The 26,373-nt window shown below is 40.5% G+C and overlaps 1 protein-coding gene across 1 annotated transcript in view; it reads right to left on the bottom strand.

The window, feature by feature from the left end:
- Positions 1-3,027: 3,027 nt before the first annotated feature.
- Positions 3,028-26,373, bottom strand: part of ANO6 (anoctamin 6) — a gene marked incomplete at both ends in the record, with an annotated part of 209,845 nt that continues 186,499 nt past the window's right edge. The window contains 4 exons of the mRNA XM_084255999.1: positions 3,028-3,234; positions 8,430-8,535; positions 9,739-9,941; positions 14,734-14,939. Coding sequence (XP_084112125.1) covers positions 3,028-3,234; positions 8,430-8,535; positions 9,739-9,941; positions 14,734-14,939 — 722 coding nt within the window. The remainder of the gene's footprint in view (positions 3,235-8,429; positions 8,536-9,738; positions 9,942-14,733; positions 14,940-26,373) is intronic.

Consider the following 26,373-nt stretch of genomic DNA (forward strand, 5'->3'; position numbering starts at 1 on the left):
CCCTAAATATGAGATATATATTTGCTCTATTTCTTTCAAATATTGTTAATTAAATCCAGAACAGACCAAAGGATTGTTTTAAAAAAATGAATTTATTAAAATGCTCATAATTATAAAAGAATATTAAAATGCACAGAAATTCACAATTAGAAATTTTACATCTTATGGCAGAGTGTCTGAAAAGCATCACATACTCAGTTCTACTTTAGTTAAGCTGCTCTTACATTTTAACGTTTCAAACATCTTAACATATGAACATGAGAAGATGATACAAGAAGTGTTTCAACACAGAGCTTGTGCACGCCCCCTCCATGAAGTAATTTTTTCTGAAATTTAATGTACAAGTGCAATTAAAAGGGAAGACTGGTGAGTTTATAGGATGGCCTTGTTTCATTTTCAAAAATGATGGCTTGCTAATACCATATCTAAAAGATCGGAGGACTCTATAAGGAAAAACCCCCTGAGAATTTTGGTCAGATGCTTCAATTCATTTAAATTCACAGGCATTATAAAATGATACAAAACTGACATTTCTCTAGTGGTTAACACTGGACAGGTGTGGGGCCAGGTTGTCCCTTCACAGGTACAAGGGCACACCATCTATTCTCCCTGTGTGGCCTCTGCTCACACTTAGAGTCCCAGCCAGATTGCTGGCAGACTTCTCTCCATCGACAAGTCCGCACGAGACTTGCACTGCTGGTGTCATGGGTGCCCCGGGGTCCCCACTATGACTGAGCTGTCGGGGACACCAGCAGTGCTATACATCACACTGCTCCCTTTAAAAAAGCTGAGGTGTTTTCTCCCCCCATCCACAGAAGCACATTTTAAATGACGAGGAGTGTTTATGAAAGATGATTAATGAAAACATAAATGCACAAAGCTTTTCAGTTCTAGTGTACATATAAGGAGATAAGGCAAAAACATTTCCTTTTTTGTTTCTGTAAACAGCAAGTAATTGTGAAACCGACACTAGGAGATAGTCACACACTTCAGAAGAAAGCAGAGGTAATAGGAGAGGTGACCCCACTTCTCGTAGCAGCAGGGAAAGCACAGTGGAGCCCCCACTAGGTTGTGGGGATAGGAAAGTTTCTGCACCAGGAAAACATTCATTTCTCCGTCGCTTGTGGCCAGGTTGCCAGGAGGGTCTGTGAGTACTGGAGTCGCATCAAGAGTTGGTGAAATGCAGTCCCTGACCCACTCGGACGATTCCGCAGTCCAGAGTACTGCCTGGATGAAACTGCACAAACACTTTTTAATGTTCATTTGTCTTTTTAACATTCACAGTGGGCATTTGATTCCTGGATATCAGTCACTCTGCTATACTGATACAAGCCTCTGAGTCTGCTCCCTGAAACACGCTTGGTGTTCCTCTGCCGCTGGGATCCTGAGAGGCTTCGTTCCTTTGGCACCTGAGCATTTAGCAGCATCCAGTGGGTGGCAGCCCATCCGGCAGGAGCCCAGTGCCAGGCATTTCTTCTTGCACCCAGCACCGCCTTGTGACCGTCAAGGGAGGAAGGTGCAGGCCCCATGTCTTCTCCAGAGCCCGCTGGGCGCCTACAAAACAGCAAAGTGCAGTAGAGACTGCTAAACTGAGCAAATCAAGGGCAAGTAATGCATGGGGTGGGGGAGCAGGGTTGCAGCAGGAAGTAACTTGCAGCTGAAGGCAGGTTTGTGAGCAAACGGAGCTCTTTTCTTAATCACCTGATTGGTTTTAGCAGAGGTTAGAAGCTCAAATCAAATCCAGAGCCTCTTTTCTTGATTGGGAATAATCTGGATACACTCTTGCTTTACCCCTCCCTCCCCTCATTGGCCCCCTGATGCAAATATGCAATTATATGCAATGGGGAGAGCAAGGAGCCCCATTTACTGTGGCAAATTCTTAGGTGTGCTGATCAAGCCGACAAAGCACTCCACTCTCAGGGGACACAGAGCAGCTCGGAATCGGGAGCCTGCCATCCTCGTCACCACGCACAGCACGGTCAAGTCACAGAGGCTGCGTGGTGAGCCATCCACAGTGGTGCCGTGACCTGTGATACTGAAACTCCTGCATCCAAAGGCAACTGGTGGGAAATTGAGGGGCTTCTCTTTTCCAGACCATTCAATTGATAAAAATGCAATTTTAATCACTCCATTTCAAATTTTCCCTAACATATCTTTAGAAGAGGTAAGTTAATTATCCTGATCAACATGATTTACAGGTCTAGTTGAATGTGTCCCTTTCCCCATTTCTGTCACTTTTATTCCCTGGAGAGATGCAAAGCAGTCAACACTGATTAGGCACAGAATAGTCTAGAAGAGATTCTGGAAGATAAAAGGTGTCACCGTGGATTAGTACAAGTAGGCTTCAGAAACTCAGTGTCTATTGCAGTCCATTAAGAGTATTTCTTTGAGATGGAAAGGCAGGCATGAGTGGTGACCAACTATTTCCTCTTATTCACTGAGGTTTCTTTTTTCCTGTCAGGATGTGATAACACACCTAAATACTGAAAGTGTTTGGGTCAATCTGTCCTTGGATGTAGCATTCAAAATGAATTCTGAGTTAGCGATTTTTAATCACAAGCTGCTAAAGTGGTAGCTTGTCTAGTTTTCGATGGTGCCACTGGAAGGGAAAGAGAATTCTGGAACAGTTCTGGTAAAGTGAAGAAGTAAAATACCGCCGGAAAATAATGTGCTTGAGAGCAGAAAGGGATGAAAGTAATTAAATGAAGGGAAAAAAGGTTCTGTTTCAGAAAGGGTAGGTTTTAAGCACACTAAGAGATTCTTCTGTGTTACTAAACTTCCAATATTGCAAAAAAGGTAATATTGACTGTTTTCCAGGTGATTAGTTTTATGCACTTCTTGATCTAAGTTTTATATTTCTAGTTTCTGCACTGCTAGCTAAAACTGAAAAAATAATCTACAAGGAAATGGTAATTGTTAAGATTTCTTCATCTAAAGGATTTAACTTAAACATTTCCGTTAGTGATTCATAATCTATTTTGACAGAGCTGAAGTCCTTAAAGTGCATCTCAGAATTTTACAAAGCTCTTATTCTAATTTGGGTCGTAAATTGTTATCTGCTACTTCTCCCATTTTCTCAGCGATGACCCCCAGGTTTTTCGTCATATCTTTGAGGTGATTTTCACGAAGAAACTTTTGCGTTAGGTACTTTTCTCTCTTGATCTTGCTCTTCGTGCTTTTCGATACGTCTGGAATTGTGTAGGAAATGAAAAACTTCACAGAGTAGATGAGATGCTGTAAAAGAGAAGGAAGAAGTGTCAGTCAGAGGGAAACAGAGTTCGGTTCAGCTGTCTGTGCTGGTCCTCACGGCCTTGTATCTGGACAAAGTGACAGGCATTACGTGCACATCCCATCTCTCCCATCAGGCCATAGTTCTGCCAAGGAGCTACATCCTGTTACTTTGCAAACTTCAAGAGGTCTACTGGATATGTAGAAAAGAATGTATCTAATACCTTCATTAGCTTTATAGGCTAAAGATGAACCAGTCACAGTGCCATCACGTGGCTATCTTATTTTTTCTGTGTGTTCCTTTCCTACGCTTCTTCCCAAACTCATGTGTTACTCCACAGGGATATGATCTGAGAATTGCATCACTGGGAGATTTCATCATTGGGCAAATATCACAGAGTATGGTGACACACACCGAGATAGCACAGTCTACTCCACCCTGGACTCTGGTAGAGTTCACTGGGGCCACTGTCACCCTGGGATCCCAACATTGACTGACATTGTGAAGTGATGTGTGACTGTATGCACATTATTTTCTTTTATTTTTGATCAATAGTTTAATAATGTCTATATTCCAAATATAATGTCTATATTCCAAAATAATATATTGTTTAGTCTTGCTTGATTTGAGCTTTACAAAAACAGAAGCTACTATATAATTTTAAAAATGCTTTTTTTCGACAAAACGTGCAAGCTGACCATAGGTCTGAGGTCTCCAGTAAGGGAAAGGGAGTGAGAGGGGTCAAAACAGGGGAGAGAAGAGCACAAGCGACTGTCGTGATGGTCAAGGGTGCTGTGGTGGTGGGAGAATTATGGGCATGACACCTGAGGGAAGAAATCAAATATTGTACAAAAATGAACAATGATGTAAGAAAACGAGAAAATTAAAGTAAAATTGCTTTGTTCATTTAATTATTCAGAATGCTATTGTACCTAATTGTAGTCAATTCATCTTTTCTTCTGTATAACATTCCACTGTGTAAATACACTAAAATGTACGTGTTTCATACCAGCAGAGACTGGGCTTGTTTTCAGTTTTGTATGAGAAACAATGATGTTTGTGTGTTCTTGTCCTTGGGTCTGGAGCACAGCTGAGCATTTCTCAGGAGTAGGCATCCAGGGGTAAGATGGCTGAGACCCTATCTTATATGACTGCTCAATTTTACAACAGAGCACCAAAGTGTTTTCCAAAGCCATTGTATCAACTAACGCTCCCACCAGCATTATGTGATGCTTTCAGTATTTTACTTAACACAGTGATTATTATGGGGTCTTATTATTATTATTATGGGGTCACAATTCTTTGAGACTAATGAGATTGATCACCTTTTCACTTATTCACTAGTCGAAAATCCCTGACCAAGTAAGGATTTAAAGATAATATACAATAAACATAATTAAAAACAAATGACCCATGGTGTTAAAAAATGATGAGTTATGGGAAGATAGTAAAGTATTGTAAGAATTAGTGTGAGTGTTAGAGAGGGAGGGAAATTTTACTGAGATCCTGTACAGACTAGGCCAGATGAGGCTCACTGAGCAGACACTTAAGGAAGGTGAGGGATTAGTCATGTATGTATGTGGGGTTAGTGAACTGGTCAGGCTTTTATGCTGCTAGCCACTGTGACTATCGCCTGCGGTCTTGAATGCAGAAGGCACACTGGGAGCTTGGGCTCGGGGCACGCATGCCTGATGGTGGACATCTGGAGTATGGTGTGGGCATGTGTAAGTGTGAACACCTGAGCCTGGTGGCTGAGGCTAAAGGGTGGTGCCACCTAGAGACAGAGAACTGCTGCCCGTGGAGAACAGCGACGAGAGGCCTAGTGACTTACAGAGAGGCAGAGCTACAAGACGATGCCAGAAAGTGCCCAAGGAGAAAAGTGTACCTGGGGCCTGGGAGGGTCCTGGCCTCGCTGCCTTGACAGCCTGCAGGTTTACCCCATACCAGTTGGTGTAGAAAGATCATTAAAGCCTGAAAGAGTCATGTAGGGCTCTGGGACTTGCCTATATCCATCTGCCCAAATCGATAGAGAACCTGCCCTGTGCTTTCTGGCACTACAACAATCAGGAGAAAAGCTATTCTGGGCAAAGGAAACAGCCAGCCAGAGTCTGTATGGTGAAGAATGCAAGATGTAGTCTGGCAATGGCAAGGCTGGAGTGAGGGGGTACAAGGAGGAGAGAAGTGACATGGGGAAGTAATGAACAGCACACATAAAGCCTTGGATGTCATTGTAAGACTAGCTTTTGCGGGGTCTCCCCTGGTGGCGCAGTGGTTGAGCGCTGGGCTGCGAAGCTGCCCGCAGCTTCAGCAGCGCGGGTTCGATCCCTGGCCACCGGCAAGTGTTCCACATGGCGAGCAGACCTCTCCTGCCACCCGCTGCTCCCCTCAGTAGTGTACTTCGTCACTCTGCCTGTTCTGCTCTCCGTTCTGACTCTGATGAATTCTCTCACCCTCCCATGCTTCTGACTGTACCCAGTGCTTGTATAAATAAATAAATCTTTTAAAAATAAATAAATAATTCTTAAAAAAAAAAAAAAAGACTAGCTTTTGCTCTGAGTGACAGTAGAGACCCCTTATGGATGGCTGCCTTAAGTCAGTGAAGAAACAACTGTGGCTGACTCTGGTGTCAGCAGCAGAGTTGGTAAGGGGCAGGTACATTTGTGCTGCATTTTCAAGAAAAAGCCAGTAGCACTGGATGTGGAATAAGGAGAGAAACAAGGGCATGAAAGAGTTTCACGGAGGAGAATGCAATCGGCTGTGTCATCAAATGTTGCTCATTGGTGATGTTGAAATTTGAGACACAAGAGATATTAGTGTGTTTAAAAGATGAAAATTACATAGTAAAGAGGTGAGAGTTGATGGAGGAAAGTGATGTGGTTTTTTTCAAAATGTTTCTGAGGTGGGTAATAATGATAGATACTTGGACTGTCTATGTTATACCACCCTTGCATTCTAGGATAAAGTCAATGTGGTGTCATGTTATCTTTAAAATCTATATTGCCAGATTCAGTCTGCACACTTAAAAAAGATCTTTGTGGGGCCTCCCCAGTGGCGCAGCGGTTGAGCGCTGGGCTGCAAAGCTGCCCATAGCCTCTGCAGCACCGGTTTGATCCCCGGCCGCCAGCGAGGGTCCCGTATGGCACGCAGACCTCTCCTGCTGCGCCCGCTGCTCCCCTCAGCAGTGTCCTCCGTCTGTCTGCCTGTTCTGCTCCCTGCTCTGATTCTGGTGAATTCTCTCACCCTCCCGCGCTTCTGACTGCACCCAGTGCTTGTATAAATAAATAAATCTTTAAAAAAAAAAACTTTGCATCCATGAAGTGGCTTATGATTTTCCTTCCTCTTTCTATTCTTGTCTGATTTTAGGATATAATATGATATGGAGAACACTTCTTTTTCTGATCTCTGGAGGAGTATATGTAAGATCAGAATGTTCTAGAAAGTTTGATATCACTCCTGTAAAACTACATGGTGGTATTTTCATTGTGGAAAGATTTTTCAAGTGCTCTACATTGCACTATAATTCTGGGTTGACAGCTACCTTCTTTTAGCATTTTGAAGATATTAAGCTCCACTCTTCGGACTGCCATTGTTGGCTGTTTAAAAAGTCTATTCTCCATACTGCAGGGGAGGAGGCGGGAGAGGGATCAGAGGGTGGGAGGGAGGAGCACAGGGGACTGAGGTGATGGTGCACAGGTGCACTGGTGAAGGAAATTCTATGGGGACTACACCTGAGGGGGTGGGGGAAAGCAAATATTGTTAAAAATGAACAATGATGTAAAAAATTAAAAAATAATAAAAAGTATATTCTCATTCTAATTTTAAATTTTGTCAGTCTCTTCTTTGTCTGGTCTTTTAAGATCTTTGGTGTGCTGCATTTTTCTTACAATGTGTGTAAGTGTGGATTTCTTTGTTACTGTTTTACTTCATATTTGTTGTGTCTTCCACTCTGTGAATTGATGTCTTTCATTAATTAGGGAAAATTTTTAGCCATTATCTCTTCAAATATTGCCTTCTTCCATTATGCATTTTCTTTATGACTTTTTGAAAGTTAGTCTTTCTCATTCTGCTTAACCCCTTTTTCATATTTTCATTTTCTTAATCCTTTGATGTGTTAGTGCTAATTTTTGGAGTCCTATGTTCCATTTCATTAATTCTCTGTTCATTTTAACCTAAACTTTTATTTAGTACATATGTGAATTTTTTCCATTTCTACAACTACATATTTTTATTTCTAAAGCTCTATTTAATTACTGGGTTATCAGAAAAGTCATGAAGTACTTTTTATATTTTCTATGCAAAAATGAATCATGACTTTTCCGACAACCTAATATTTTTCAAAATTACTTTGCAAATTATGAGATTTTAGAATTTATTCATTCAGTATAAGAAAAAGTTGTCTGGGGCCTCCCTGGTGGCGCAGCGGTTGAGCTCTGGGTTGCGAAGCTGCCCGCAGCCTCTGCAGCACCGGTTCAATCCCCAGCTGCTCCCCGGCCACCGAAGGAGGGTCCCACATGGCGCGCAGAACCCTCCTGCCGCCCGCTGCTCCCCTCAGCAGTGTACTTTGGTCCTTCTGCCTGCTCTGCTCCCCGCTCTGGCTCTGGTGAATTCTCTCACCCTCCCGCGCTTCTGACTGTACCCACCGCTTGTATAAATAAATAAAAATAAATCTTAAAAAGTCACCTAAAAATTAAAAAAAAAAGAAAAAAAAGAAAAAGTTGTCTGGATCAACTGCAAATTTAGAGCTGCCTAGCCATTTCTCAGAACTGGACAGTTTTAGGGATATTATAAAATGTGGTAAAATTATAATAATACAAATAAAACTAGTACAGCCATTAAAGTTTCTCAAGGGCAGAGGTCACATCTTATTCATCTTGAATAAGACCCTTCACAGTGTAACATGTAGCCCAGTGCTCCCTCCATGTCCCCCCAAAAAGACACTCAATTAAAACTGAATAATTGAAAGGAATTGAATCCCTCTAGCACACAATTGCTTTTGACTTTCAAAAGAAGCAGATAAACGAATTTCATTTAACTGATGAGAATAGTGTAAATACTGATATGGGTCAGATCTAATTAATGTGTATCCTAGAATAGAGATAAAGAAGAAAGTATTGTACATTTTAAGTCAGAGTTGGCAACACAATGTTAATAAAAGGCCTGCAAATATACCACCTTATATTTCAAAATAGACTACTCCTACCTCCATGACAATGATAAAAGCCAACTTGGCTGCAATCACATGCCAGTAGTAGATGTTGTGTTTATACGCTTGTGGGTGTCCTGGGGGATACCGGAAATCACGATACCTGGAGACAAAGTGGAGGAATATCAGGAGGCAATTCTGACAAACACTATAAGCAAGTGCACACAAAAATCAGACTTAATGCAATAGTTTTTAAAATTGGACATTATGCAATTTTTCTGCTTTTTGATTTGGTAACAAAGCCTTGCAACAACTACTCCACTAATATCTTAACCCACTATAGGAAGATCCTATCTTTGTAAAAAAAAAAAAAAGAACAAAAGTATCTTATATTTTGCCCCCTAGACTTCATCCCTACTTTCGCAAAAGAATATAAATAAAACAACTGAGTATTTGTGAACTTACAGGACGCTATCTTTGGGGTGGGTTCAGCTATAGATTTTTTCTACCTATACAAAGCACTACCTGCTTATTAACAATTTCTGACCTAAATTCCTTGTCAGACATCATGGATTGCTGCTGCTGATGTATCTCCCTCAGGTAGTACAGCACTTTTCTGCCATAACCTATTATACCTAGAAGACGTAAATCACTCTTTGAATGTGCTAACTCTTACTTTAGGTAATTCCAATGTGAGAATCTAAAGACGTTCCTATGTGTAACTTTGAAAGTTTATTTTGGCCTTATTTCTGGTTTCTTGATTGCGTTGTCTAGAATTTGCATCAGGGAAGGCTTTGAGGAATCAAACTAAGTAAATTTTCATAGCTCCTTTAGGTTTAAGGAAAAGAAAACCCTCTATCACAACAAGCTTTATCGACTGGTAATTTTGTCAATGTATGGGTTCTCAGATAATCTTACCAGTCAGTCAAGTGAATGCAGAAAACTTTGGAATAACTTTAGCGATCCTGCTAGGCTAGACTGAGGTATCTGTATCCTTTGTTAGGTGAGAGTGCTAGTCTGTCATTTGATATCTTTAGGTTGTGCTGGAAAAAACACGTTAGTTATTACGGCTGAATTATCCTGCCTTTTGGAACTCTTAAAAGTTTTTTCATTGTTAAGCTATATGACTTTGCTCCTGGATCAGTCTCCCTGTAATAATCATTTGAAATGCTCCCCTTTACAGCTTGCATCATTGGTTTGAAAGTTCTAACCCTAGCCTACAGTAATTGCTACATCTCATCATTTTTAAAGTTTGATTGAAAAGCTAGGGGAAAATGTCAGTTTTATTTTAGGGTACTAAACATTGATGGCACAATCATCTCTTTTTAAAGATGCATAAGTTTTTAAACATGGAAGCCAAACTTGCCTGCATGTGGCATAGTCACCGAGTCCAGAATAGGGATTTCCATCACTCTTGTTTTTGAAATCTGCGATGTTGAAGTAGGATAGGGTGTTGTTGATGTAACCCTCCATGGTGTAGTGGCTGTGATTTCCATAGGGGGGGACAGAGAAGGACCAGTAATACACCAGGCGTGGGATCATGTCTGATGTGAAAGCAATAATCATGGCCTGCGTGGGAGGAAATCAATAAAAGGTATCAATCTACAGCCTGTAGAGCTGTAAATTTTTTACATCTGTACATTTTTTACATTAGAGCTGTAATGTTTTACATCCCCCATAGGTGCAGGGGATGAGAGGATTCACCAGAAACAGAGTAGGGAACAGAATAGGCGGATTGGCTGAAATCTACTGCTGAGGGGAGTAGTGGGCGAGACAGGAGAGGTCTGCCGCGCTATGTGGGTCAGCTCCCTGGCCTGGGATCGAACTCCCTGGCTGCAGGATGATAGGATGAGACTTAACCTCTAGGCCACCAGGGAGACTCTTGAGTAGCTGCTTTAAAGTGGATTAGTTACTTTCCTTTTGGTCTTTAATTCTAAGGAAATGTCCAGAAGTCTACATCCAGCTCAAAAGCAAGAGCTTGATAATTACCTATTTGTATTACATAAATTTTCTCTGAATTTTTTTAATTTGGGTTTTAAATTTTCCAATGCATAACACTGGTTTGAAGGAAGACAAAAGTAAAGAATATGCTTTTTCAAAGAATGTGTTTCTTAAGAAGGTACAAATAATTGTACATGAGGGTACTGTTGCTAAGTAGCTGCCTATATGTACTACATGGAAATCAGCTATCTTCAAAAATTAGGATAAGAAAAAGTTCAGCCTTAGAGTTCTACTTGATACAATTTCAATCTTTCTTTTGTGATTCAGATTCAGAAGCTCCTAATGTATGTGAAATAACTAAGGTTAATATTATGAAAATAATTCCTTTTTAAATAATTGATATAAAACTGATTTTCTATCACTTGCCTCTGAAAAACGGATTATAAATTGCATAAAATATATTTTCCTTGATCTGAAGTAAGTACTGGCCCTCAAAGTCATACTTTTTTCCCTATAGTATCTTGCAAGTTTAGAAAAGATGACCTACAGTCTGATTTATTTCAAATTTTCAGTACATATTTACATATTCAGTACATATCACTTCATTAGGAAGTGAGGATTTTTTCATTAATTTTACTAAAATGTTGGCAGCAAAAAAACTACACCAGGGTCATTGTCTTCACACTGTCCAACAATGATGTCTATTTTGTTAGAGGGCTCAGAATTTAAGCCTCTCAACTTTCAAAAGATTAAGCAGACAAAGTTATGAACAGTAGAATGATCAAATAACAAAGTTTAGTACTTTCCCAAGTTAAAGGAATAAATAGAAGTCAATCTTAAACCTGAGAGACATTTATTAGGATATAAAGTCATTATGAACCACAAAAATATTCTCAAAAATTTTTTCATTTGGGCTTGAAATTCTCCAATGCATTAAATCGGCTTGAAGGAAGAAGAAAGTCAAGAATGTGCTTTAAACCAAATTCTAATATAATAGGTAAGATATGGAAACAACCTAAATGCCCCAAAACTGATGAATGGCTCAAGAAGATGTGGTTTATATACACAATGGAATACTACTCAGCAACTGAAAAACATAAATTCATGCCATTTGCAACAACATAGTTGGAGCTAGAAGAGATGATGCACAGTGAAATAAGTCAGAAGGAAAAAGAAAAATACCAGATCCTTTCACTTATAGAAGGAACACAGGGGAACCAAATAAGGGATCAGGGGGAAAATAATAGCAATAAATAATAAAAAAAAATAGCAGGCAACTATAAATCAGAGTCATTCTGCATGAGGGGGAGAGAGGGGTCAAAACAGGGGAAGGGAGAGGACAGGGAACCATGGTGATGGTGCACGGGTGACTTAGTGGTGGGAATTCTATGGGGATTACACCTGAGAGGAGAAAGAAAACATTGTACAAAAATGAACAATGATGTAAAAAATATATAAATAAATTATATTATTAAAAAAACACTAAATAAGTATGAAAAAAAAGTATGTAATCAACAACGCTAAATGACTCATTTATTGAAGCAGAAGAGCAGACATGTTTTTGGCACAACATGATTTTTAATAGTGTTTATCTGAACATATGGTTTAGACACAGAGAGAACACAAGCCAAGATCTCAGGCAAAGCAAGAAAAACAACCCAGGGCTTTTGATTGCAAAACTTCCCCCACTAGAAGGGGTTTTGTCTTTCTTCTGCAGTGAAATCTCTCTCTCAACCTCTCTCTCTCTCTCTCTCTCTCTATCTGCCTGTCTGCTGGTGGTGATGGTGGTAGTAGAGTATGGTAAGAATATTTTATTTTTTCTGGATTTCAAAAGATTAAAATTTCCCCTTATCATGTAACTTAACGATAACCTTTTATAGAATCACCTGCAGATGGGCTTTAGGATGCTACAAATATTCCAACAAGGAAGATAATTCTAATGTCTTTTGACAAGATACTTTTTCCTCTGGAACTGAGCGGCTTTGAGACACTCTGCAAGAGCACAAATAAATGCAGTGTGCTTTATTTTCCATGCTGTTCTGAACATGATTTTCCATTTATATAAAAATAAATTAAAATTGGTCTTCAATGCCAGATGCTCTGGCATGCTATAACAATGTCAATTCAGCTTATTGATTGACCCAACAGCTCTAAGATGATTTTATACCCAAACTCCTGCTTGATGTCCGTTCTCATCCCTGGTGGCTATTCTCTACTATTAAAAGTTCTTCTGTTATGGAAAGTCAGCCTTTTATATGCACATTAGAGAGTGGAGACCTGTATTAGGTGGGTAGGGGGAAATTACACATGCTTAATTCTGACATACATACATATAAATACATGCAGGACCTGCATCTTAGAACATGTAACAACATGGAAAGAAAGACTGCCCATAGGTTAATCGATGTCACAAATCTAGTAATTGGTTTTCCTAGAATATAATAACATGATGCTTAAGTTATGGGAAAAAGCAACTACCGGATAAGAATCAACAGCACTATGCGCTGGCATGTGTGTGCCTGTGTGTTTATACACACACACACACCCTTGGAGACGCAGCCGACACACCATCTGGGCTCATGGAGTGCGGTCTGCTGAGGGCACTTGGGAAAAGCTGCCGATATCATCAAACTGGAGAACTGGAGGAAAGGGAGTGTGAGTCAACTGAAGTTTCCAGGTAGTGCAAAGTCAAACAAAAGCCCTTTTAGTTTCAAATCTTGTTCCTGAAGATCTTCCTACAGCACACAGCCCACGATCCTGTCTGGCTTAGAGCCATCCAGCCCAGTGAACATGACAGGTTTTCTTCCATGACTTTGGGTTTTGAAAGGCCCCACTGTCGTATTCCTGAGCATAAGTCTTCATTTTGCAACAAGTGGATTTGAAGGTGTGGGCTACTTGGGTGAATGGAAACTGGCATAACCTAGTAGCTGTTTCAGTGTGTGACTTGCAACTTCCTTCCAAAAGCAGAGACTCTAGCACAAGGCTCAGGAAAATGGAGGATTCTTGGAAAATGGAGGATTCTTGGGGGTACACAACTGGGCTCCAAAAAACTTGTTTTACTGTATAAAACTGTAACCATGATCTTGAAATTCTTGTGCCTCTAGATTAGACACCCATCAAAGTCTATAAAGCCAATTAATGATGATGAGAAATAGGAATGACAGCGACACATAGTGAAATTATTGAGCCTTTAGTTTAGATGCCATCAAAGTAGAGCCAGTTAATGATGAGAAATAAGGAGGGTAAAACAGCAACCGCTACCATTCCATGGGGCCAGGATCTGTGCAGTCCATGGAGGAATTCCTCCTCCACCCTTGGTGGTATGTGATATTCTTATAATATGTGGTAGGGAATTTCTGACTTACAATTGATAAAATGAAACTTGGAAGTGTCAAAGTCTAGTCCGAGATCACACAGCTTGGGAGCTGCCCTGCTCAGCCACCCTCACCCAGTGGCTGTTCCCCAGGGACAGCCCAACTCTCCTGTGGGGGATAGAAGGCTGAGGACTCAGGACCCAGTTAAAACTCAGAAATTCTTTTGCTGGGGGACATGAAGTGGGAGTAAAATTAGAGGACAAAGTGGCCCTGGTTTTATGGGTATTTCTAGGGAAGGAGTCTACTGAGGAGATGGTATAGAGATTTTACTCTACTTGGGAGCACCCTGATGGCATGCCCCCCCCAAAAAAAAATTTAGGGTGTGGGCAGGAGAGACTATTTCATAATTGATATAGGTTATAAGCAAAACAGGATCTATTCCCTCATAGCTGGGATATCCACAAGCGTGCTTACCCAATGACCAGGCTGGGGTTAACAGAGACAGGGGTGAGGGATCTGGGGGTGTGGGGGTTGGTGGGAGGAGGAGAGAATAAGGGGTCATCCTAAACCAGGCACCCTTCAAGAAGCTGCACCAAGAGTGAAAGAATGCACAAAGTGTTTATGCTTCGTCAAAGAGTTAATGCTTTAAGTCGATAGTTTGGAATATGTAGCTAAATATGTTAGAATTATAGCTTTTATGTTAAGGACCTCATACTCTAAACAGACAGGTTTCTATCCATGTTATAAAAGCACTATTGGATAATTCTTCTTATAGGCACGTGAAGAGTAAAGAATTAGTACTTAAAGATGATCATGTTTGTATTGAATAAGAACTTGAGCAAATGAGCAACACTAGTATAATGGTCAACTGTCTTAGCAACTGCCAATGTAAGAGGTCTTGACATTGTAAGTCAAGAATAATAATTACTAACAATTAAACTACATTTTAAAAAGAATAACAAGTATAGTTTAAACTGTTATTTATATAGATGATAGTACTGGCATCATTGTTAAAAAAAATACCAACCATTTGATTCCTTATGTAGCAATTCTCATGCATTTCTGGACTTTTCCAGGTCTTTCCCTGTGAAGCTGGGCTTACTCACATTGGTCACCACGGCCATTATCGCAATCCCTTGCATGATGGGCTGCCACGCTCCGATGTCCCGGGCTTTTTCTGACACCATCCGTCTATACTGGGTGGTCATTTTCCAAGCGTCCACTCTTATTTCCAATATATTGTTCACCAGAGCCAACAGAGGGGCCAGTGGAAAAGAGGCCACAAATAAGGTGACGAACCCAAACTGAATAACTGTCAATGGAATGGACACACATCATGGGGTGGTGGATGGATGGAAGGACAAGGTCTTTACTCTTGTACAGCAAGAGAAAGGCAGACAATGAGCCAAATCCCACAGAGCAAAGGTACCATGTGGATACCATTTAACACATAACATTGGAAGAAGCCAAACCAAACACGACTATGACATCTCTACCAAGAGGATTAATTATAATGTGTTTTGCATGTATACACTTGGTAGGAATAATATATTAATAATAAATACATAAAAAATTTTAATTCTACCAAGGTTATTTGCTGGTAGCACGCTTGGGATATGCATAGTATTCATTTGCTGTGTCGAAATAATAGACTGTTGGAAGATGATTCATAACTCAGGGCTGAAAAAAAAGAAAAGGAGTACTGTGGAAGTATCTAACAACCTAAGATAAATAAGAAATGTCCTTTGGGGAAACTCTTTATAGAATGCTGGAGGAAATATGTTAAAGCAAATAAGGAAGCACCTCTGAGCCTATGAATTTGAGTTCAGAAAATTCCAGAGAATTTATGATACGCCACACACCATGGAAATGAATGTGATTAAGGTTCTTAATAGTCACAATACAATCTTTCTTTAGGAATTTTTATCTTGAAACTGTGGTAGTCTGTGTGGTCACAGGAAGTCAAGATTCAAGACTTAGAAGCTCTTTCTCCTCTTCTGTAGTTAATGTGGGGCAGCACAGATTCAGGGGAAACCATAACATGGGGAGATAGAAGTTAGAAAGGATAGGACCAGAGAGCCAATGAGATCTTTCCATGTCAGAGCCTTCCCTCCTACTTGGCAGACCTTGAAAGCAAACTGGTAACTAAGAGTGCAGATGAGAAGGAAATTCACAGCCCCTCTGAGATACTGCTGGGAGGCAAGACTGTGGAAGGGGTGGTGGGTAGGAGGAACTGGCACTTGCTTGTGTTCTAAAAGGCCAGGGCATGTTATAGAAGAGCAGACAGAGCTAGAAAGATCTGGGAGGTGCATAGGCCAGGCAGGAGGCAAGTCAGACAGGCCAGGACCAGGACCAGTGGTGACAGCAGCTCAGCACTGAGCCATGCCCAACACCTGTGTCTGTGACTTAGTTACCCCATGTGACTCACCTGCCTACAGGGCTGGCAAGTGAGGAAATGTTGGAATGTGCGGCCAACTCTGGTACCCTGGCAAGTGCATGTAACCAGTGAGGGCATGTCCTCCTGAAAGGCAGAGCCCACAGTGGCCTCACTGGAAGATGAGCTCAGAGCCGCCAGATCTCATTCAAAAGCAGCCAGAAATCAGGACTGTGTTAGCAACAGACTCAGTTAAAAACAAAAGCGTAAAGATACTATTTATAATGACAACAAAAGCACAGACTATTTAGGAATAAATTACTGAGAAATGTCAGTTTACTGTAATAATGGACTTAAAAAATAAGGAAAACCAAAAAATGATGAATGAATGAATGAATGAATGAATGGTAGGATGGACCATATTCTTAAATTGGGAAGACTCAAGTTTGGGGACATTATCTGATTTTTTTCCCCAAAAATTTAATTTAGAATTTTAAAGTAAATGTAGGTAATAATCTCAAATGGATTTAAGGAAAATAATGTTATAAGGTGATGCTAAAATTCTTCAGGAAATATAAATATACAAGTAAAGTAACAAGGAAGGATGTTTGAACTGACAGTAATAGATATTCTGAGTAAGGACAAAATGAGAGCAGGTCTCTGAGATATTAACTAGAGTAATAAAAACAGAGTACGAGAGTAATTAAAACAGTTCAGAACTAGTACATTCATATGGTATGAATTAAACAGAACAGATTCAAAACTTGATGCTAATATTGATGGGATTTGCTTATGGAAAGCAGTGTGGAAGTTCCTCAAATTCTAAAATTGGATCTGCCATTTGATTCAGCAATTCCACTCCTAGGTATCTAACCCCAAATACAAAAACACTAATTTGAAAAGAAAACTGCACTCTCATATTTATAGCTGCACTATTTACAACAGCCAAGATGTGGAGACAAACTAAGTGCTCCAAATTAATGAGTAGGTCAGAAAGATGTAGTATATATACATAATGGAATACTACTCAGCCATCAAAAAGACAAACACATGCCATTTGCAGCAACATGGATGGAGCTGGAATGGCTTATATACTAAGTGAAGTGATAAATACTGGATGATCTCACTTATATGTGAAACCAAACAAAGGGTCAGATGAAGATAAACTGTAAAACCAACCCTTGGAAGTTGAGCATAGATCTGAGACATTCAGGAGGAAGGAGGGAGAGGAGTGAGAATGGGGGAGCGGAGTAGGGAGAACACAATGGACCATGAAGGAGGATTATGGTTGCTTTGTGGCCATCACCAAAATCACACCTGAGGGGAGAAATACTATACTATTAAAATATTAAACAAAACTGGAAACAATAAAAAAAAGTGATGCCTGAAACCAGTGAATTAAATATTGGAGCTATTAGTGAAATCATTGGAAAAACTGGTACTGTGTCCTCACTTTTGACACCATAATAAATTCCAGATAGATAAAAAATTTTAATTTAAAAATACAACTCCAGAAAAAACATAGTATAATTTATCCTGATAGTCATATGAGAACATTTAAAACCAAGAACAGAAAAAATATGAAATATATCCATTCAGTAAGACAAAAAAAAAATTGTAAAAAAAAATAAAAAAACCAACCCGGACCTGAAACTTTTCATGGGCCTGTACTGCTCTCTAAAACTTTCTGTGCCAAGCTTCCTGCAGGAAGTTCTTCTATGTTCTCACTGTCCACCACTGTCTCTCTTCAAAGCCCTACATCCCTCACCACTGTCTGGCTAACTGCTGAGGGGCATGGTTCAAAGCCACCGCACATTTTCAGTTCTTATTCAATTACTTTTATTATCAACAAGCATTCATCTCCCTGTGGAATGTGTTTCCCCTTGATTATTATTTTACTTAAATTTTATTTATTTTTTTTTTTTATTTTTTTTTTTTGGTATTTTATTTTTTTATTTTTTTATTTTTAGATAATAAATTTTATTGTTATATTCCCCATACAATTGCAGCGCCCCCATTCTGACCCCAATCCCTCCCCTCCCACCCCTGCCCCCCTAAAAGTGTCTCTGGTTCATAGTTTTTTGTTGATTTTGATTTTCACTTTCTTATAGTTATTCATTTTCCTGGTCCCTTATTTAAGTTTTCTAGATTCCTGCTATGAGTGAGACCATCCGGTATTTTTCTTTTTCTTTTTGGCTTATTTCGCTGAGCATGATCCCTTCCAGCGCCATCCATGTTGCTGCAAATTGCATGTGTTTATCTTTTTTGAATGCTGAGTAATATTCCATGGTATATATGTACCACATCTTCTTGATCCAGTCATCGACTTTTGGGCATTTGGGTTGTTTCCAAAGCTTAGCTATTGTAAACAGTGCTGCTATAAACATAGGGGTGCAGGTGTTCTTTGGAATTGATGTTTCTGTGTCCTTTGGGTAAATACCTAGGAGTGGAATTGCTGGATCATATGGAAGCTCTATGTTTAGTAGGTCCAGAAATCTCCACACAGCTTTCCACAGTGGTTGGACCAGTTTGCACTCCCACCAACAGTGCAGAAGAGTTCCTTTTTCTCCACACCCTCGCCAACATTTGTTGTTGCTAGTTTTTTTAATATGTGCCATTCTCACTGGTGTAAGATGGTATCTCATGGTAGTTTTGATTTGCATTTCCCTGATGACAAGTGATGTTGAACATTTTTTCATATGCCTGTTGGCCATTTGCATTTCCTCTTCAGAGAAGTTTCTTTTTAGCTCTTCTGCCCATTTTTTGACTGGATTATTTTCTTTGTTGTTGTTGAGTCTCATCAGCTCTTTGCAGATTTTTGTGATCAGCCCTTTATCATTAGTGTTGGGTGCAAAAATGTTCTCCCAGTTGGTGGGGTTTCTCTTTGTTTTTGTTATTGTCTCTTTTGCTGTGCAGAAGCTCTTTAATTTGATGTAGTCCCAGCTGTTTATCTTCGCCTTCACTATCACTGCTTTGGGTGATGTGTCTGTAAAGATGTCTTTGATGTGCAAATCACGTAGTGTTTCGCCTATATTTCCTTCTATGTATTTTATGGTTTCAGATCTTATGTCTAATTCTTTAATCCATTTTGAGTTGATTTTTGTGTATGGTGTGAGGTAGTGGTCAAGCTTCATTCTTTTGCATGTAGCGACCCAGTTTTCCCAACACCATTTATTGAACAAACTTTCTTTGCTCCAATGCATAGTCTTTGCTCCTTTGTCAAAGATTAGTTGACCATAAATCTGTGGGTTTATCTCTGGATTTTCTATTCGATTCCATTGGTCTGTATGTCTGTTCTTGTTCCAATACCATGCAGTTTTGATGATTATGGCTTTGTAGTATAGTTTGAAGTCTGGGAGTCTGATGCCTCCATTCCCTTCTTTTTTTTTCAGGAGAGCTTTGGCTATTCGGGGTTTTTTGTGATTCCATATGAATTTCATTAATAATTGTTCTATTTCTTTGAAGAATGACATTGAAATTTTGATTGGAATAGCATTGAATCTGTATATTGCTTTTGGAAGGATGGCCATTTTAATAATGTTTATTCTTCCAATCCATGAGCAGGGGATATCTCTCCATTTCTTTGTGTCTTCTTCTATTTCTTTTAACAGTGTTTTATAGTTTTCTTTGTATAGGTCCTTTACCTCTTTTGTTAGATTTATTCCCAAATATTTGATTTTTTTTGTTTCAATAACGAAAGGGATGGTTTTTTTGATTTCTTCTTCATATTTATTGTTTGTGTATAGGAAGGCTACTGACTTTTGCGTGTTGATTTTGTATCCTGCCACTTTACTGAACTGATTGATGAGTTGAATTAGCTTTTCTGTGGAATTTTTGGGGTTCTCTATGTATAATATCATATCGTCTGCAAATAGTGATAGTTTGACTTCTTCTTTTCCTATTTGGATTCCTTGGATGTCTTTCTCTTGTCTTATTGCCCTGGCTAGGACTTCCAGTATTATATTGAAAAGCAGTGGTGAGAGTGGACATCCTTGTCTTGTTCCAGATCTTAATGGAATTGCTTTCAGCTTTTCACCATTGAGAATGATACTGGCTGTTGGCTTGTCATAGATGGCCTTTATGATGTTAAGGTATGTTCCTTGTATCCCAAGAATTTCAAGGGCTTTTATCATGAATGGGTGTTGCACTTTGTCGAAAGCTTTCTCAGCATCTATTGATATTATCATATGGTTTTTATATTTCTTTTTGTTGATGTGTTGGATAACGTTGATTGATTTTCGGATGTTAAACCATCCTTGTGTCCCTGGAATGAATCCTACTTGGTCGTGGTGAATTATCTTATGGATACATTGTTGGATTCTGATAGCTAAAATTTTATTGAGGATTTTTGCATCAGTGTTCATCAGGGAGATTGGCCTGTAGTTTTCCTTTTTTGTGTTGTCCTTGTTCGGTTTTGGTATTAGTGTAATGTTGGCTTCATAGAACGTGTTTGGTATTGTCCCTTCCTTCTCAATTTTTTGGAAGTTTGTGAAGGATAGGCACTAATTCGTCTCTGAATGTTTGGTAGAATTCATTTGTAAATCCATCAGGTCCTGGGCTTTTGTTTTTGGGGAGGTTTTTGATTACCATTTCAATTTCGCTAATTGTAATTGGTCTGTTTAGGTGTTCTATTTCTTCTTTATCTAGCTTTGGGTGATTGTAGAGTTGTAGGAATTTGTCCATCTCCTCTAGATTGTTAAACTTGTTTCCATATAACTGTTCATAGTAGTTACTGATTATTCTTTTGATTTCTGCTGTGTCCGTTGTGATTTCTCCTCTTTCATTGATGATCCTGTTTATTTGTGCTTTCTCCCTTTTTTCCTTTGTGAGCCTGGCTAGGGGTTTGTCTATTTTATTGATTTTTTCAAAGAACCAGCTCTTGGTTTCATTGATCTTTTGGATTGTTTTTTTAGTTTCAATTTCATTTATTTCTGCTTTGGTTTTTATTATTTCTTTTCTTCTACTGGTTTTGGGGTTTTTTTGTTGTTCTTTTTCTAGATCTTTGAGCTTCGAGATTAGGTTGTTTCTTTGAGTTCTTTCTTGTTTCTTGATGTGAGCTTCTATTGCTATATATTTTCCTCTTATTACTGCTTTTGCTGCATCCCATACATTTAGGATATTGGTGTCCTCCTTGTCGTTCAATTCAAAAAATTTTTTAATTTCTTCTTTCATCTCCTCATTAGTCCAGTGGTCTTCCAGTAGTGTGGTTTTTAATCTCCATGAGGTAGGAAAGTTCCTTGCCTTCTTTTTATGGTTTATTTCTAGTTTGATGCCTTCATGGTCAGAAAAGATGGTTGATATGATTTCAATCTTGGTGTATCTGTTGATGTTTGTCTTGTGCCCCAGTATGTGATCGATCCTGGAGAATGATCCGTGTGCGCTTGAGAAAAATGTGTACTCCGTTTTTTTGGGGTTTAGTGTTCTATAGATGTCTGTTAAGCCCAATTGCTCTAGGTCCTTATTTAGAGCTTTGGTTTCTTTACTTATTTTTTGTCTTGTTGATCTATCCATTGTTGATAGTGGTGTGTTGAAGTCTCCCACTACGTATGTGTTTTCTCTGATGTCTGTTTTCAGAGAGGACAACAGTTGTCTGATATATTTTGGTGCTCCTTCGTTTGGTGAGTATATGTTAATGAGTGTTATTTCTTCTTGAAGTATTGTCCCCTTGATCATAATGTAGTGACCATTGGGGTCTCTTTTTATCTTTTTGAGTTTGAAATCTGTTTTATCTGATATAAGTATAGCTGTTCCTGCTTTCTTTTTTGGTCCATTTGCTTGAAGGATTGTTTTCCATCCTTTAACTTTGAGCCTATTTTTATCTTTTGTAGCTAAATGTGTTTCCTGGAGACAGCAAAAGGTTGGGTTTTGTTTCTTAATCCAGGCTGCAACTCTGTGTCTTTTTATTGAAGAATTTAGTCCATTTACATTTAGAGTTAATATTGATATGTTAACATCTGTATTTGCCATTGTGTGTCTTTCCTTTGATTTTATTTATTTATTCTTTTAATAACTTTTTTTTTTTTTTTGGCCTTCTTTCATTGTTATTCGTCCCTCTGAGGTTCTGGCTTTAGGACTCCTTGTAGTATTTTTTGGAGTGGGGGTTTAGTTGCAATGAAATTCCGGAGTTTCTGTTTGTCTGGGAAAGTCCATATTCTTTCTTCAAAGAGGAAGGAGAGCTTTGCGGGATAGAGTATTCTTGGTTGGCATCTGTTTTCTTGGAGTCTGTTGACTATGTCCCTCCACTCTCTCCTTGCCCGTAGTGTTTCTTCGGAGAAGTCTGATGTCAGCCTGATTGGCTTTCCTTTGAATGTTATCTGTTTCTTCCCTCTTGCCAGCTTCATTATTTTTTCCTTGTCCTGGATTCTTGGGAGCTTTACTATTATGTGTCTTGCTGTATTTTTCCTTTCGTCGTGGAAGTTTGGTGTTCTTCTTGCTTCTTGTATATCAATTTTCAGCTCCTCCTTCACATTTGGGAAGTTCTCTTCAATTATCTCTTTGAATATTTTCTCTGTTCCTACTTCTCTCTCCTCTCCTTCTGGTATTCCTATAACTCTTATATTTCCTTTCCTCATGGAGTCAGATAGTTCCCGAAGTCTTTCTTCATTCTTTTTCCTTCGTACTTCTCTTTCCTTTTCTGTTTTGGTTCTTTTTATTTCTGTGTCTTCAAGAGTACTTATTCGTTCTTCCATTTCATCAATTCTGCTTTCATTGCTTTTCCCAGAATTCTTTAGTTCTTCCATTAATTCTTTGATCTCCTGCATTTCTTTTACTTCCCTCTTTAGGGACTCAATTTCATTCTTCTGATCGTTGATTATTTTTCCCTTATCATTGTTTTCCTTTATGACTTCTGTCAGTTTTTTAATCACGGCAATTTTAAATTCTCTTTCTGGAAGGCTCAGAAGTTCTTCCAAGTTACTGTCGTTGCCATCTGGGGGCTGGTTTTCTTTTTGTGGTGTGCTTTTTCTCTGGAGAGTTGCTAGGTTGCGTGTGGTTCTTCTCCTCCCTACAGTCTGTTTTCTAATTTGCCGTATGCGTTGGGACACTGTGTAGTTGGGACTGGCCGGCATCTTGGGTGGGCTTCTCTGCTCCCCCCTGGTTCCTCCAGGAGTCATCTGTCAGTTTCAAGCAGTCTTTATTGGAGAAAGGTCCCTGTTCTAAAATGCCGATGTGGGGACACACTCCCCTGTGCGCCTGGTCTGCCCCGGTGGTGGGTTCCTGCTCCCCCTCTGGGCTTGGACTGCAGGCCAGAGGGGTTCTGGCATGGGCGACCTTCCCCCGCTCACCTCTGGCTTCTGAGGAAGCCTTCTGCAGGTAGTCTTTACTGAAGAAATGTCCCTGTTCTAAAATGGTGATGTGGGACACACTCCCTGCGCGTCTGGTCTCAGGCACACTCTTCTGCGCGCCTGGTCTGCCCCGGCTGTGGGTGCTCTCTCTCCCTGTGGGCTCAGACTACTTGTTCGGAAGGAGCCCGGTGTGGGCTAACTCCCCAGCTGGCCACTAGCTCCTTCAGTAGCCTGTGCTGGGGTCAAGTCGCTAGGTGGTGCCAGAGATCTCTCCTAGAGCCCTTGGGGAGCTGATTTTCCACCCCGTGGGACAGGGAGCAGAGCGGGGATGGTAGGGTACACCTCACCGGCTTTGGGGTGCTGTGTCTGCCTTGTGCCCCACCGTCGTGGGGAACCCACGCCCCTAATTTCGTGCCCCGGGTCTCAGTTCCAAAGCCCTCAGTTCCAGGACGCGGGCTGTAGCCCAGATCAGTGGCACGGGAATGGCGCCTTTTGAATCCCGCTCCCCTGCCTGGGCGCCTGGTTCCTGCTCACTCCGGGAGGGCCTCCGCGCGTCTCCCCGCAAGCCTAGGTCGTCTCCCCGCAAGCCTAGGTCGCAGGCGCGGGGACCTGGGCAGCTGTGATCTGATCCGCGCAATCCGCGCCGCTTTCCCCGCGCAATCCCGCTCCGCGTCTGTTTTTCCGGCGCGCGGCTTCCGCGCAGGCTTACCGGGCGGCCGGGGCTGTGTGCTGGTGCTGGTCTCCTCCTGGGCGGGGCTCTCTTCAATGGCGCCTGGAGCTCACCTCCGCGGCGGATCCTGCGGGGGTTCTCCACAGCTCCCGTTCACAGGGTGTGGTGGCTGCAATAGTTCCTTTCCACTCACAGTCCCGCTTGCTGCGTCCTTTGTTCTTGTTGGCAGTTTTAGTTTGTTTTTTTCCTCCTCTCTGCCAGTCGGAGAGTGCCGCCTCTGTGGGCGGGGGAGGGGAGCAGGGTTCTGCGCTTCCCTCCCTTCTGGTCCTCTTTTATGGCAACTTTCTTCTTCGGGCAGTTTGCTGGCGTCGTCCGTTTATCTTCCGTGTCCCGGTTCTCACTGGGACCTGCCGCTTTTCCTCCCTATTAACTTTTTTTAATGGGAGATCTTACTCGCAGCGTCTCCTCGCCGCCATGTTGCTCCCTATTTTACTTAAATTTTAAAAGAGCAAGGGTGCATGTGCGTGTAACCATATGCATAGAATAAGATATAAAATACAATACATATTTTAAAAAAAATCTAACAAACTACAGCACTTATCCCACCCTTCCCTATAGAACCAGCAATTAAATGTGTGCATTACTGCCTGTTCCCTCCTTTTCATTATGCTCTTTTTTGTCAGTGTTCCAATACCTCTTAAGCCTTCAAAATCTTCTCTGTGTTGACACAACTCTCTGATGGATTTCTCCCACCTGCCCTGCTCTTCCTTCTCTTTGTGGCTTTCTATCCCCCCATTTACTCTTTAAATATCGCTGGGAATAGCCACATCATCATTTTCCCCTGGCAAGCCTGAATCACCCCCTGACCTTGCCTGGAGTCCTCTGAGCTCAACAGGTGGATCCAGCTTTCTAATGGACCCCTCCAAGAGATCCCACAAACAGCTACTTAAGATAACTGAGCCTAATCCATTTCCTCAAAACCAGTTCCTCTCCCTCTCCTGCTGTTCCAACCTGCACATTCAGACTCCAGAAGATATCTTAATTCTATTCCCCACATGCTATATGATCTCACCTTTGACAACGATTAAATTTCTCTCCCTATCTCAATTCCTCAGATCGCAGCCTCTATTTCGGTGCTTACAATTATTTAGGTGACCTGGGGTAACCTACTGAGATTGCTTCTTTCTACCAAAATAGGCCCAACCAAACAAAATATTTTCATCCCCTTTTGCTGCCAGGGTAATCTGATCATCTCCAAAGTATGCATTTCCTTAAGGATCAGTTCGAGTACCTTGGCTAAGCCCACAAAATCCATCAAAACATAGCCCTTGCTTTCCTGCTATCCCTTCACCTGTGGACCCTTTGTTGTAGCCACACTTTGCTTTTTTCCCATTCTTTGAACTGCCCAGGCTGTTTCACGCCCTTGACCTTTCAAATGTGTCTACCTTTTCTCGTGAAATGTCTATTTCCTCCACCCCAGTTTGGCTCCTCCTTGCTAGAGACACAATTTAAAAGGTAGATGTTGGAATTGATGAAGATTAGGAAGCAGGGGAAGTGTGTAGAGTTGAGACCATTGCCGAAGGCATTCTATGTTTATTTTAGAGGAGCAAAAATAACTCAAAGGCACTTGGAAATTCTATCTCCCACAAACTAAAAGCAGCAAACATAGATTTCACTCTTGAGTACAGAATAACAGACTGCCTATTGTCAGAAACTGATTACTTTTTCTGATTTATTGAGTATTATTTGGATAATAAAACAATTGAATAAAGAAAAGAAATTCTGTCGAAACTGTTGTTATTCTAGCCTTTCTTATAGATTTAATAGTCACATCAACTCTCCAGCACATGACCACTAACTCTTCCTCTCCATGCCACTTGTTTGTCAAATCAACTACAGAAAAATAACTCTTTCCACCCAACTTTTCTGTGCAAAAGTAAAAATTATGTTCTCCCTCAAGATGTTGTTATTGTTAATTCCTCCCATAAGAGAATAACAATTATGATTCAATTTGGAATAACAGGCAGCTGTCTTAAGGTCCTTTTGAGAATAAACATGATAAATAAAAGGAACCTTTCACTCCACAAAGGAAGCAGATGTGTTTCCATGTATATGATGCACATTTTTTAAAAGCAACTGTTTTGTAATATAAAATAGGATTTAATGGAAACCTCCCTCTATCTGCAAACTGGTAAACAAGAATGACAAGGGGGTGTCTCTGCTAACATACACCCCATTCGCAAGGACCCACCACAGTCAGCCTCCCTTTCCTGCTTCCTAAGCATGAGACCAGCATACTTCACTGTACTAGTTCAGCAAAAGGGCACAGAGACAAAACATATAAATTGTTGGTTTTCTATTAGGTGTAAGCATGTCATACGTAAGAGAAAAGATGCTCTTTCCTATGGAGATCTATTTT

Source organism: Talpa europaea (assembly GCF_964194135.1).
Source record: "Talpa europaea genome assembly, chromosome: 15".
In the NCBI taxonomy this organism is placed as follows: Eukaryota; Metazoa; Chordata; class Mammalia; order Eulipotyphla; family Talpidae; genus Talpa; species Talpa europaea.